This window comes from Thunnus thynnus, chromosome 14 (genome assembly GCF_963924715.1).
Source record: "Thunnus thynnus chromosome 14, fThuThy2.1, whole genome shotgun sequence".
Lineage (NCBI taxonomy): Eukaryota > Metazoa > Chordata > Actinopteri > Scombriformes > Scombridae > Thunnus > Thunnus thynnus.
Genome location: NC_089530.1, coordinates 17606680 through 17621925, shown reverse-complemented (window position 1 = coordinate 17621925; position 15246 = coordinate 17606680). Strand labels below are relative to the sequence as shown.

Here is a 15246-nt window from a genome sequence, read left to right as displayed (position 1 = left end):
AGATAATAAACACCACCAATCTTCTCATGATACATACTGACCATACAATCTTGTGCTCAATCGAACTTCGACTTCAGTGTTCAAAAAATGTTTCAGTGCTTCCCGAAAAACACAGAACACATAAAATGCATACACTGCAAAAAAAATCAATTCTTTAATTCCTGCACAGCAATGAACACCTTGGAAAAATATGCAGTTTAGCACTAGTAATACTGTTATGATACAAGTGAACTTGAAATTGATTTCCTAGGCTGGTATCATTGGTGTATCAAAGACACCAACTCTGCTTTTTCTCAGGCATAAGATAAAGCCTCCACGAGCACACTACATTGAACTGTGAAGGCACTTTGTTGATCCATTCAGATAAAAAGCCAGTTCAGACAGTCATGTGCTCATGGTTTGCATAGGACAAGCATTTGGACTAATTATTAGTCCCATTAGGTGCAGAATTTCCACATCATTTTACAACAGATTTAGGTCTCTGTAATGCCTTTGTCTTAACTTTTGAGTCAACTCTGTCTGCTTAAACATCTGACACTCCGTCTCAAAGTCACAGCCTTGGAGCAGTTCCCTGTAGCGCTCTCTGACGTCTTGATAGAGCGGCATGGAGGCCTGCTGGTCAGTCAAGCCAGGGAAAGTCACAGGCTTCTCGTTGAGCAGTGGCTGCAGTCTCAGATCGCCTTGTCCACAGTCATACAGCACCAGGACTAAATTAGCTGCGTAGGGTAACATGCGGCTGGTGCGGAAGGAGCGTTCAGTCTGATTGGCATAGTTGGTTGATGTCAGGGTATCGTTGTCCTTGAAGAAGCCCAGGAGGGTTAGCAGTGGCAGGAGGGTCTCTGCATGGCCAACCTGGACTGTCACGGCTTCCGTCACCTGGCCAGACCTGACATAAAGGACATTCAACATCAGTTTCAGGTCTAACACAGAATGAGCTCAGTTTGAAAAATGTCAGGGGGCATCAACGTAAATGATCCAGACTAAGATTCCAGACTGGAAAACATCCACACAAGAGTCCATTCAACCAGAATTACAAGGAATGTTTAGATGTCAAAAACTGCGTAGACAACTATTAACGTATAGGTGTTGTAGATATTAGTGCTGAAATGACAGTGGATTAATCTATTAGTCGTTTGACAGCAAACTGATTGCAAACAATTTTGATGCTGATAAATTGTCCAAGACATTTAGTGGGCAAAAAGCCAAACATTCCCTGGTTCGAGCTTCTCAAATATGAGGATTTGCTGCTTTTATTTGAATTATTTAATAGTGAATTAAATATCTTTGAGTTTTAGACTGTTGATTGGACAGAATAAGACATTTAAAAACATCACCATCCACTCTGGGAAAATGTGATGGCCATTTTTTTTTTTTTTTTACCATTTTCTGACATTTTATGGACTAAACAATCAATTAATTGGAATAATATTTAATTATTGCAATCACAGCCTTACATGGTATTTACAAGTGCTTCAGTTGTCCATTTCACATGTACTGATGGAACAGATATGTTCCAGATGCTACTATATTAATCAATACAGCTGTCTACACAGGCCGCAAATCTGCGTATGTTTATGCTTCAAGATCATTTTCTTGTTTTACCTGCTACAGTGTTTGTGTATTGGGTAATTAGTAACCAAGAGACAGTCCATTGGGGACAGATTGGTGTGTTTGAGCAAACAGATTCAGGAAAGGTTCATATTGATGTCTGCAGTACATTTAAGGGTCACTTACTTGTTCTCTTCGGCTGCTTTGTCAAGTCGACTGAACACATCATGGAAGAGGATGCAGCTCGACTTGCTGTTAATATCGTGACCATAGCCTCTTTTCCAGAACTGCTTCAGGTCATTTGCATACTCCATAACCTGTCGAATCAGAAAGCACAAATCATTGCTAGTCTGAGAGACTAAAAAGAGACCTCAATCTGTCAGTCTTTCATTTCAGGCTACCTGAGTGTTGGGTCAGCTTGTAACACAAGACACAAAACACTCTTTGTGACATGAATAATGCCCAACTGTTTCTCAATGAATGAATACCGTGGCGAGGCAGAGAAGGAAATGCATTGTAATTTTTAGTGGAACAAACAAGTGAAATTAAACCAATAGTCAAGGGTCAGGTCTAAATCAGCCTACCAACAGGTTCTTCATTTTTGCCCAAATAAGGTGTTTTTGATATTGTTTCTTCCATGAGTTTGGGGTCTAAAACTGATAATAAGATGACAAGATCGGTCTTTCTCCCCATTAAATCTTAATATTTTTCCTTTCTGTTCTTATATATGTTTTCTGTTTCTTGCAGACTTGCTTGTGATAAAGAAATAATGCAACTAAATACAGTAACTCGAGGCAGTGCAACAATGAAAAACAACACAAATTCACTGCCAGAGATGCATCAAGATAAAGATATTTTTGCATTCTGAAATTCAGGACAGTTTTGAGTCCACTTGTGCAGGAAATCATCCTGTTTGTCTATACTGGGAACTTTAAAAGGTTACTGACCCATAAACATCTCGCGGCTACATGTGTAATCAATCTAATAACAATCTTCATGATGGAATCTTACCTGCATGCTTTCAAAGCTGAATAACAGACATTTGATGACACTGCCACATTAAATCTAAAATCATTAAATAGCTGAGGCTCATACCTGTGCGTCGACCTCATCAAAAAGCCGACACCAGGGGGAGTTCACGGTCTTGATGGCAAACTCATAAGCACACAAGTAAAACGCAGCCTCTGCCATATCTGCCAGAGAAAGGTTGAAATGTGGTGAAATCACACATGCTGTGCAGCCATTTAAACAAACACAACAGAAATCACTGTGAACTGACACAATTCGTCCTAGAACCTCAACACAATGGTGTGAATTTCTTAAATACTGCACCAGTTTGAGGCCTGTGACACTAACTCAAGGTCACACAAATGACTGAGGCAACACTGAGTACAGCTCAGTCAATTAATTACTTGGGACAGAAGCTATAATACTTTGACACTGGAAAAAACAGCTCCACCTACTGTGCAAATACTCCCTGTCAAACATGACCAATGGGATGTTGTGCACATTATCCCTCCGGATCTGATTACAATTTTTCATTTAAAATGTCACAAGATTCATTCAAGTTGGTGTGTAATAGCTGATACACTGCATGATAGCATGATACATCTGTTTCAAACTAAATCAGTTGTCACTGGGTGACACTTTGTTTTCATTGGTCCCATAGTTTTCCTAAAAAAGAACTGATGTGTAACTGTGAATTCAAGGGAGGTTCCTGGAAAAAACCATTCAATTTTATTCTAATTACAGTTACAATGAAGACAGTATTCAGTTGCTACACTTTGAATTAATTATTTCCACTTAATTGTGAGTCTAACCTTGAGCATCTGAGCCAGCTGAACATGCAAGAATGTGAGATTTGTTGACAGACAAGCATACAGTTCATCATTTACAGAGTATAAAGTTATAGTAATAATGAATTAATATTTAGTTGGGTTTAAATGGAGCATTCCATTCAAAGACATTCCTATGAAAATGAAAACTGCATCTAAACTCAACACAACTAACTAAACTCAAATATTCAGAACTACAGCTCTGTTTTCCCTACACTCAGCAATTACAGAAGTTTAAAGTAAAGTGTCACCACGTACTGAGTTTGGAATATAGGACAAATATACTCAGTCATGACAAAAAAACAATCTTGCCAATCAGGAATCATTCTTTATTTGGGTACCTAAATATGACTTTATTCAGTCTTAAAGGAAAGGTTCACAATTTTTTAAGTGACTTAATGAAGGCTAAATACATCAGAATAAATGCACACAGCAGACTCAATAGCCTTGGATTAGAAAATATAGTCCTAATTCAGATATGGTCATCTGCTTCTTTATTCTGGTATCAGCAGGTGAAACATCCAAAGACTGCAGCTTTTAACATGTACTAAGAGAAGCAACCACATTACACCGATCCTTGCTTCCCCTCACTGGATACCTGTGAGTTTTAGAGTTGATTTTAAGATTTTACTGCTTGTTTTTAAAGCCTTGAATAGTCTGGCTCCTGCCTATATCTGGGATCTGCTAACTTTCTATGAACCTGATCGCTGCCTGAGATCGTCCAGCAGGGCCCTACTAATGGTTCCAAAATAACAACTTGTCATTAAAGGTGACCGGGCCTTTGCTGTTCGGCCCCTCAGACAGACAGACTCAGTGTCCTCTTTTAAATCTCTTCTTAAGACTCACTTTTATCTTATGGCTTTTTCTTAACTGATGGTATTTGTTGTAAATATTGAAATAATTCTATCTTGTTTATATATTAAGTTTTTGATCTTCTTTACTTATATTATCTGTTTTTATTGTAAAGCACTTTGTACTATATAAATGTGTGAAAATAAATCTGTGCTATATAAATAAATAAAGTTATTATCTGCCGTGGTGTAATGTATCCAAGTAAATTTACTCTAGTACTGTGCATTTTTTGAGGTAACTGTACTATACTTGAGTATTTCTGTGTTATACTCATTTGTACTTCTACTCTACACTACATTTTGGAGGTAACTATTGTATGTTTTACTCCATTATATTTATTTGACAGCTGTAATTACTTTGAATATCAGGATTTTACACACTAAACATGTGACCAGTTTACAAAAAAATGCATTATAGACAGTAAATACTACCACACAATAATGCATAATAATAATACTCCAATAATATAATATATAATATGACACACTTACAGGGGTCATGTTTCTAATAATAAGTAGCTTTACCTTTATAAGACTCTGAATGCAGGACTTTTACCTGTAATGTATTTTATACAATGCTGTAATTGGTACCTTTACCTAAATAAAGGATCTAAATACTTCCTCCAGCACTGACCATCTGTGATGAGACTGTACGGGACATTGAGACGGTCTGCGATCTTCTCCTGGACCCTCCTCATCTCTGATCCCTGCTTGAAATTGTCGACCTCTGACAGTGCCGATGGGTTCTTGTCAACATCCTGCACAAACTTTACGCACTTGTCAAAAAACCTCATCAGAGCATCATTCACTGCATGGTCAAACTCCCTATCTGGGTAGGAGAGGGAAAAAAGGAGCATGGTATGAAATGCATGTAAGTAATAAACCCATAATATGATATTATATCATCATACCTTTAATGTCCCACAGCTCTGTCAGTCCTGCCTTGAAGGACAGTGTGCTGTTGACACACCTGTGCTTTGAGCTGGTTATGAATTTAATGTGGCCACCTCGAAGCTTCTGCTCTGAAATCAGTGAGGGGAACAGCTTTGACAGTCTGACGGACAGATGCTTGAGGTCCTTTACACCCTTCTGGACTAGTCTGCCGTCCATGTCCTCAGTGTACCACATCGTCCACTGGGTCTGGATCTCACGCAGCCAGCTGTCTTTGCCCGAGGCTCTGCTTTTTACCACGTCGTACAGCTTCTGCATCTTCTTGACGTTTTTGGTCGTCGGGTATCTCGTGCCATGTCTTATTATGGCAGTCATGTGGATTTGGCGACATTGTGCAGAAGGAGGCTGAAGCATGGATCTGTTTACAGCAAGTATGTCCTCTATGAGATACGGATTCACTTCCTCATACCGACCTTTCGTGGTGAAATATTTGGCGATCGCTGGTATGTTTGGATTCTCCTCAGGAGTCACATCGTTACGAAAACAGAAGGAAATGCCGATTGTGGTGGTGAAATGAATAACAATGATTTTCCAAAAAATGGTCGACATGATGAAGCCACGTATTTTGTGTGGCTGTGCGAGCCCCCACCTACCAGATCCAAAACTGAGTGACGTCGTCCATGTGGGACTGAGCAGCCCAGCCAATCCTTTACCCAGAGGTTGTTAGTAGTAAAACAAGCCAGTCCAAAACCATACATTGAGACAGGATTGTCGTTACATAATGGGCTATAATGGACATTGACTACTTTTTAGTGCTCACAAAACCTTTAGGTTGTGAAATATAACTTTTAAAAAAAGGAAGTGGCTATCGGATTCCTCTGTGTCAAAAGTCCGTTTATTGTTGGTACGGAATAATTACGCATGCGCATTGGTATTGATTGCGCAAGATCACGTGATCAAATTTAAATAATTTAAAAATGGAGGAACGTATTTGCTTGCTGGTTAAACGCAAATCCTCCCCATAGTTTGGTTCAAAATGGTTAGCTTTAGGCACAAAAACACTTGGCTAGGGTTAGGGAAAGATCGTGGTTTGGGTTAAAACAGTAAAATGCGTTAAAAGTGTCCAGTTTATGGCACTAAAATGTCTGATGTGATGTAAAAAAATCCGGTAAAAATGTCCCATTTAACAACACTGAAATGCCCAATGTGACAGTACGTGACACTGTGTGACATTTAAAAGTCCTCCTCTATATCCTAAAAAAAATTATTGTGCATATTGTTACTTCACTGTGCAGAATGATGTGCATGCAGAGTTTGACCCTGGAAGGCTGTTTTCACATTATGCTAAAGCGGGAAAGTTTCTCTGTGCTCACTGAGTTAAAGGCATGTAGAGTATGATTTTGTGACATCACAACTAGTTTGGAGCCAATCATGGTCCAGTATGCAACTTATACAATCATGTGCTTACTCATGGGGGAATTGTTGGGTCTCTCTAAATTAAAGAGTACAGTTTAGACCTGCTCTATGTGAAAACTTAACAACAGAACTTTTCAGAATCTGACTGTGATAGGAAAGATCTAACTTACGATATATTTCTAAGATGATAAACACCCAAGTTTTTCACATGCTCGCAGGGTTTTACTGACATGGGAATTAACAATGAGTGAATCTGGTGCCTTAGAGCCTTCGGACCTGCTAAAAGAATCTCAGTTTTTTCCTCATTTAGCTGTAAGAAATTTTTGGCCATCCAATATTTGACATCAGTAATGCATTGGGTGAGTTCATTCACTGGATTAAGGTGGTTGGCAGAAACAGATATGTATAACTGTGTGTCGTCAGCATAGGAGTGATATGATTTGTTGTATTGTTGAATGATGGACCCAAGTGGGAGCATATACAAATTAAACAGTAGAGGACCTAGAACTGACCCTTGAGGGACTCCATATGGGATGCTGACTTCATCTGATTCAAAGTTCCCAACAGAAACAGAAAAAGATCTACCTTTAACGTAAGACGAAAACTAGTTAAGAACAGTGCCTCTAAGGCCTAAACAGTGTTCAAGGCGCTGAAGAAGAATTACATGGTCAATCGTATCAAAGGCTGCGCTGAGGTCAAGAGGAGCAGAAACGTTATGGTTGTTGAGCTCATTTTAAGATCATTCACAACTCTGACCAGGGCAGTTTCTGAACTGTGGTTAATTCTGAAACCAGACTGGTAAACATCAGTTATATTGTGCAGCTATTTAACAATATATGCCAAAACCCCCCAAAAAACAATGTCTTTGTATTCTTATATCAAAATCCAATCATGTTTTCTTCCTGTAAAACAAAATATGACGTGTGCTTACGTAGACTTGAATCAACCAATTTCAACCAATAATATCATTACATCCACCTATCAATTAATCTTCAACTTTTAGCGGCACAGAGCTAAGATTCATTATGACATGCCCACTTTTCAATGTTCAAATCTAATTCTCCGAACATCATGTCCTACCTGTTCTGTTTCACTTGAAAATACGTCACGGTACGGAAGATAAATACTCTTGAAATACCATTTCATCTGGATTTTAAACCATGTCTGGAAGGGATCTTTAAATTCTAGAGGACCTATAGTGCTTTTGGGGTGAAGTACCAAATTAGAGCCTTTTATTTTATCTGCTGCAAATGAATTAGTTTGCTCCACCCTGAACTGTGCAAGGTTTAAAGAAACTTTCTATGATCAAGGTAACACAATAAAACATGTACTGGAGTTGAGTGCATTGTGAGATTCCTGGCATGTTTTTCAATGTTTTTTGCTTTAAATTAGTTACTAGAAATGACCCTGACTTCTGTACTACCATGTACTGAATTATAGTCACCATCCTATCTGTACATTATTTGCTGTACCATAAAAATCTGTTTTAATTTAGCACGTACCTAAACAATTTGAAATTTTACAAGTCACTCTTCTGGCCTTACACCAATTAAATAAATTCATAGACTATTATCTAAGTTATCTAGATACTGTTGCATATAGATATACTGTATGTTGATATAAACTGATATAAAGCCAGACCTAAATATCTTGCAATATCTTTGATGGTTCCAGACAACTCAATAGCAAAATTGATTTTTTAAAAATCTTAATTAGAATTTTGACTAGTTATTAATAAATTACAGATATATGGAATGTGATACTGGCCAAGCTAATAACTGATTAAATAGTTTTCTTTTTTTACCATAACTATGGAAACAAAGCCCACAGGAAAAAAAAACACAACAAAAAAATAACAGAAGATTTAGCCAAATATTAATTTTGAATTCAGTGCTTCACAGAACACTTTTGTTCTTTGTGAAAATGTTGATTACAGCAATCAGCAAAACCGCAAAGTGATAAATGTGAAACATTCATATTTAAAACTTCTAAATTAGAACATTTAGGGGGAAAAAACTTATGTAACCAGTTACATTTTCATGGTAGGAACATGTTATTTATTATTTTGCATATAAAACAGATTTAGGCCTCTATAATTCAAGATTCAAGATTCTCTTTATTGTCTCACATTGTAGGAAATCTGGATCAGGCTTTCACCCATGCTGCAACCACAAAAAACATTCCACATTCATAAAAGACAGGGTAAGACAGCTACAAGGAACAAGAATTTCATCTGTTGCCATTTAAATTTTTTATTGAAGTGATAATAAAAGAGTTTTAAAATCTATTCAATCAACAACATGGTATTCTAAACCTCTTCTCTGATGGCAGTAGCTGGTATGGGTTAATTATTATCTTGTTGGCTTGCCTTAGAACAGTCAGTTGGTAGGTAGACTGCAGGGATGGATGCTGTCTTACACCTATTATCTTCCAAGCAGTCTGCATGAGTCGGACTGGTTTGGACTTCAGTTTCATAGAGAGATTACCAAACCAAGCTGTGATGCCGTATCTAATTAGGCTCTCAAAATCCGCCTTATACAAAACCACCATAAACTTCTGATCAACACCATGAATAATGCCTTTGTGTCCAGAGTCCATGCTGTCTGCCTAAACATCAGCCGGCTGCTTGAACAGCTGACACTCTGTCTCAAAGTCACAGCCTTGAAGCAGTTCCCTGTAGTGTTCTCTGACATCCTGATAGCGCGGCATGGAGGCCTGCTGGTCAGTCAAACCAGGGAAAGTCACAGGCTTCTCATTAAGCAGTGGCTGCAGTCTCAGGTCACCTCCTCCACAGTCGTACAGCACCAGGAGTAAGTTAGCTGCGAAGGGTAACATGTGGCTGGTGCGGAAGGAGCGTTCAGTCTGATTGGCGTAGTTGCTTGATGTCAGGGTATCGTTGTCCTTGAAGAAGCCCAGGAGGGTTAGCAGTGGCAGCAGTGTACTTGCATGGCCAACCTGGACTGTCACAGCTTCAGTCACCTGTTGGCCAGACCTGAAATATACAGTGCAAGATGGTGGATGTGGAGTTGAGGGTTTAGAATTGAGTTTAAAAAAACTTGTAAGTACAACACAAGAGATGACAAAAACTCATGCTACAAAGCAGAATATACAGTCTACACAAAGTAATGTTGGGTTGTTAGACGGCTGTTTTTACCACTGTTATTTTTCAGTCTGTATATGTATAAGGACACATTAAAAACCTCCATTCTTGTAGTTAAGGAAAAGGACACATGCCAGTGAACTTAATCTCTCTTAGATAATTTTTTTTTATTATTATTATTTTTAATCTTATCAAAACAGTGAAAATTGCAAACAGATCAGCTTACCAAATAGATACGGAAAAACAAAAAAGACTGTGGGAGAAATAACTAAAACCACTGATACTTGTAATTATTCTATCTGTTCTACTGAAGAATTTCCTCTTGAGCAAGTACACCTTACATTTGTATGTTCTGCAGGACATTTAAGGGCCACTCACTTGTTCTCACTGGCCGACTTGTTCAGCCGACTGAACACATCATGGAAGAGGATGCAGCTTGACTTGCTTTTAATATTATAACCATGGCCTCTTTTCCAGAATTCCCTCAGGTCACTTGCATACTCCATAACCTGTTGAAGTGATAGTCAAAAGGTAACTTGTATGTGGGTTGGAGGGCTTTATGTAAAGACTTTAAAGAAAAGGGTATCCCAAGATAGCAATCTGTTTTGCATTGTGTCAGGTAACATTTCAAGCCACCTGAGTGTTAGGTCAGCTTGTAACACAAGACACAAAACACTGAGATTAGATAAGGTTGTTTGTTTGCTTTGTTCTATTTGAGTTGGATCGTGTAGTTTAGTTCCCGTATATTCCAGTGCTCCTGCTTGACCCCTCCGGTTGTCCCAATTGTCCATCTGGATAGCTATAGAGTCACTTATGAGAAAATAAACCCTATAACCTTAACAATAACCCTGCGTAAGACTAAAGTGCTGCTTCATTTTACCTCTGACTCTGTTTCTTTTTTTCCTTGTGAAATCCTCTGAGACTTGCTTGTGACATATTTGAACAATGTTTGCTTATCTAGAGAAGCTTCCTGTTCTACACTTGGCGATAAAGTGCTCTATAAATAAATGAATGTGTGACTGTAAAATTGAACACATAAATTTAGAGAGGTATGGACATTTGTTATATTTTGATATTCAACGCTGTTTTAGCAGAATGTCTGCTTTCATTCATATTGTGATAAATGTCTCCAGTAATAAATGAACTTGAAACAAACTCTTTTGATCCACAATATATCTTCTGTAATCACCATCATAATTATTATAAGTATTTTATATCATTACCACATTGAAATTTTATGCAGTTAATGCTCTGACCTTTGCATCATCCTCATCAAAGAGCCGACACCAGGGGGAGTTCACTGCCTTGATGGCAAACTCAAAAGCACACAAATCAAATGCAGACTCAGCCATATCTGAAAGAAAGAGGTTGTCATAAAATGGTAATTGGTCAAGTTACACAAGCGGTGCAGCTATTTAATCTTACATACCAAAGAGGTGACATCTTCACAAAATAAATGACAAAGCGCTGGGAGTACATCCCTCCACTACAAGCACCAAAAACTGTTTTACTGTGTAGTAACACTACAGCTGCTCAGAAAGTCGCTTGCTTTATCTTAAAACTAAAGCACCATTAAAGCAACTGCCTTAATTATTGCACCTATTTGAATCCCATGATACTAATCCATGGCCGTAAATGATCATGTGGGCTACAACCTGATGTAAAGGCTTTAGTATTAAATTAGAGAACAGCTCCACCCAGTGTGCAAAGACTCACTGTAAAATTTGATCAATAAGATACACTACCCCCTCAAAACATCTCTGCTTTACAATTTTTCATTTCATTCATGTATAATAGCAGATATCTAATCTATATGCACTGAATCTATAGTCTGTGCCAGGCTGTTACACAAATAAAATACTGTAAATTTACTTTGCTTGGATTAAAGCCAAACATACTCAAGAATCTTTTCAAATGGGGACCTGTAATAGACCAGGGACAGCCTGCTATAGGCTAAATACTTTAGACTGCATGCACACAACACACTCGACAGCCTAAAGTTTAGAAAAGGTAGATATGACCATGTGTGATGTTACTGTACGGGACTCTGAGACGGTTTGCAATCTTCTCCTGGACCCTCCTCATCTCTGGTCCCTGCATGAACTTGTCATCCTCTTCCACAGCTGACAGGTTGTGGTTATCTTCCTGCACAAACCTGGTGCACCAGCGAGAAAACCTCATCAAAGCATCATTCACTGCATGGTCAAACTCCCTATCTAGGTAGGAGGAGAAAAAAGGAACATGTTATTAAATGCATGTAAGTAATAAACCCATAATATGATATTATATCATCATACCTTTAATGTCCCACAGCTCTGTCAGTCCTGCCTTGAAGGACAGTGTGCTGTTGACACACCTGTGCTTTGAGCTGGTTATGAATTTAATGTGTCCTCCTCGAAGCTTCTGCTCTGAAATCAGTGAGGGGAACAGCTTTGACAGTCTGACGGACAGATGCTTGAGATCGTTCACACCTTTCTGGACTAGTCTGCCGTCCATGTCTTCAGTGTACCACATCGTCCACTGGGTCTGGATTTCACGCAACCAGCTCTCTTTGCCCGAGGCTCTGCTTCTTACCAGGTCGTACACCTTCTGCATCTTCTTAATGCTTTGGGTGGTTGGGTATCTCGTGCCATGTCTTATTATTGCAGTCAGATGGATTTGGCGACATTGTGCTGAAGGAGGCTGAAGCATGGATCTGTTTACAGCAAGTATGTCCTCTATGAGATATGGGTTCACTTCCTCATACCGCCCTGTTGTGGTGAAATATTTGGCGATCGCTGGTATGTTTGGATTCTCCTCAGGAGTCACACGATTAAGGAAACAGCAGGAGGTGACAAGGAAATGAAAGACAATGAATTTCCAAAGGAAAGTCAGCATGATGCACCCAAGAGGAGACATGAAAAGCAGCTGCCCCCCCCCCCAACTTATCTAAACCTAAAACATCTGTGTGTTGTCTAAAACAGGAGTGTGCAGAGTCCAGTCCAGTTTATTTACCCCAATTTCCTCACAGCATTAAACGTAAAGTAAACACGATTTGAACTTTCAGAGAATTCATTCACCACTGAAAAGAAAAGATTAAATCAGTAAGAAATTAAACCATCTATAGAAGTTTTGTCTGATGTCTTTAAGGCATCTCATGTATTATAATCCAGCTCCTTTTGTAAAATTGTTTAGAAACTTAAAAACAAAAACTGAGTTCCACAAGGACTGATTGGAGGACTGATTGTGTAACAGACTGCTGTAGTCATTCCTTCTGTATTTGACCTCATTGCCATCACAGTGTCACTGTGAGGTTGTTTTATGTGGATACAGTTTTGTTGTGAAACCTTTTGTTTTATCTACACTATCACTCTGATCACAACTTTCTGGTTTGACAACAATCTCGTAGGTACAAATATTTATTATCACAGCTGCAGCAGTTTCCCTTGAACAGCTTACACATCATGTAATGTGACCAAACATTAAGTGCAGAACTGGAAGTTCCAGTGTAATAAAAAATCTATGCATTATTGTGCAAAAGCTGTCCTTACGCAGGGCACTGTGCAGTGTTTTGTCCATGATTTCCCCATCCACTTGACATAATGTTATTAGCCTGGCGGCTACATTTCAGTTCACTAGATGCTGTTTAACAGAAATTCAATCTTGTAGGTGAACATGAATTCACAAGCATGCTAGTCTATTTTTTAATAATTGCTTTTCTGGCCTTATATTTTTTAATGAACTAATACTGTATTTGTCTACCCACTGGTAAAAAAAAAACTCCAAAGCATGTAATGTGGTTTTGACATTTAGACCTTATTAAATGGCAACATCTAAATCAACATGCATTTAGATATCTAAACAGATTACTAAATGTCAAGATGCAATTTAGAAATTTATATGAGAGCTCCACAAGTGCAAGATCACCTCTGGCAGCTTTGGGCCAAATCCTGACATCACAATCATTATAATAATACCAAAACATTTAATTTTTTTTCTGTTTCTATGAACTTTTTACAAAAATCACTGATTCTTTAACTTTCATCTCATCCAATCCTACAAGTAATTATGATTCATTAATTACTACTCAGTATAGTAGCAGTGTCCCACACACAAGTTACCGTGTAGGGGTCCGTCTATTCAACAAACAACCGAAACTCAAAGTAGATTCAGAAGTGAACTGGGAGCCAGTAATGGGGAACACGTACTGGGATGATATGGTCTGTTTTCCACGAGCCAATCAAAGACCTTCTGTGCTTGCTGTAGATGAGGCGAAGACAAGGGACAAGGGAATGACAGTGCGAAGACATTTGCAGTTGTCTGGGAAGGAGAAGATGTAGGCGTGGTTTTTATCCTACAGCTAAGTGCTTTACCAAACTTGTCAGGGCCTTGAGAAGGCCCAAGAATTTCTGTTTTATTGTATGTTAGTTAGAGAAACTTCTGTCCTGTCTTGGTCTTCAGAATTTAGGTAATCATGCTTTACAAGGCAAATAGACTATTTAAAACTTAACAGATTACATCCAGAGAGATAAATAAAACTGATCCATTGTTGATCCATGAAGGAGTCACATATCAGTTACGACTGATAGGGAAATACATTTACATATAGTGACAGTGAATGCTCTGCTAGATTAAACAGAAGAAATTTCACTCAGTGGGTATTCAAAATAACCCAATCATCCTGTCTCATCAATCAGGATAAAGTGATCATTGGTTTCAAAAGCAGCATGAATGACAAGCAGAATTAGAGTATTATCAGTATGTTTTAACATTTCATGTGCTGTTTTGGTGGAGTGATGCTTATAAAAGCCTGACTGAAACTTCAGCTTAGAATTGCTTTGTATTGCTGCATCCAGAAAGATATTCTGAGAAGATTTTAGGGGAATGAATATTGTCCCCCATCACCAACACTACTCAATTCAATATTGTTGTTTATTGACAGTGGAATTTGATCTGATGTATGAATGATTATTTGCATTGGACATCAATTTGATAATTTGATGGTATTTTTGCATACATTTGCCATATCCATACTGGATAAAATATTGTTCTGAATAGTGTGATATTGATTTCAACAATATTGCTGCCCTCCCCATTACATTACCCGTTATTTTGCCTTATTTCTCCTACTAAACTTTGGAAATCCCTACCAGTCATATGTGTGTGTATGTGCACATTGTGACTTTATTTTGTTGTGATTTCATTAATCGATATGTCTTTTTTTTTAACTTCATCAACATGGCTATATTGTGAAACCATACTTTACTTTCAAAAATAGAGTGAGTCACTTTTAAAGTATTTGGCATGGCCAAACCCTCACCAATAGATGGCTTCAGATCAGTGAGTGGGGTCAGCTTCAACTGTTCCAACGCTGCATTTTCTGCGTAGTTGTCACTGCTGCTGCATTCAATTGCTCCTTCTATGCTCCGAGTCTAGCCTTCCAATGTATAAATATGTCTTGTCGCTCATTCTTTTGCTAAAAAGAAAAAATAAATATGCTGTGAGAAGTGATGGTTAATCGTGGTGTTGTGTCGTTTAGAAATCAAGTGTGTTGCCGTGACCCATCGCATCATATTCCAAATTTTTAATATTGGCGCTGACGTTCTGAATAATTTCTCATTTCTGT

At 38.3% G+C, this 15246-nt stretch overlaps 2 protein-coding genes across 3 annotated transcripts; both read right to left on the bottom strand.

Annotated features, from left to right (window-relative positions):
* Positions 1-140: 140 nt before the first annotated feature.
* Positions 141-6034, bottom strand: LOC137197128 (multiple inositol polyphosphate phosphatase 1-like). The gene is made up of 5 exons (XM_067610290.1): positions 5146-6034; positions 4869-5063; positions 2644-2741; positions 1735-1865; positions 141-886 (listed from the first exon to the last, which is right to left on the bottom strand). Exons 1-5 carry the CDS (start codon positions 5732-5734, stop codon positions 463-465), a joined length of 1437 nt encoding a protein of 478 aa, XP_067466391.1. The 5' UTR covers positions 5735-6034; the 3' UTR covers positions 141-462.
* A 2521-nt stretch (positions 6035-8555) lies between these two features.
* Positions 8556-15078, bottom strand: LOC137197130 (multiple inositol polyphosphate phosphatase 1-like). Of its 2 annotated transcripts, XM_067610295.1 has the most exons (6): positions 14941-15078; positions 11939-13940; positions 11663-11857; positions 10898-10995; positions 10020-10150; positions 8556-9533 (listed from the first exon to the last, which is right to left on the bottom strand). In XM_067610295.1, the coding sequence occupies exons 2-6, from the start codon at positions 12537-12539 to the stop codon at positions 9149-9151; spliced, it is 1410 nt and encodes a 469-aa protein (XP_067466396.1). In that variant the 5' UTR covers positions 12540-13940; positions 14941-15078; the 3' UTR covers positions 8556-9148. The 2 variants fall into 2 exon arrangements, with proteins under 2 accessions (XP_067466396.1, XP_067466397.1); XM_067610296.1 differs by lacking the exon at positions 14941-15078 and having other exon boundaries at positions 11939-14512.
* Between the last annotated feature and the right edge of the window lie 168 nt (positions 15079-15246).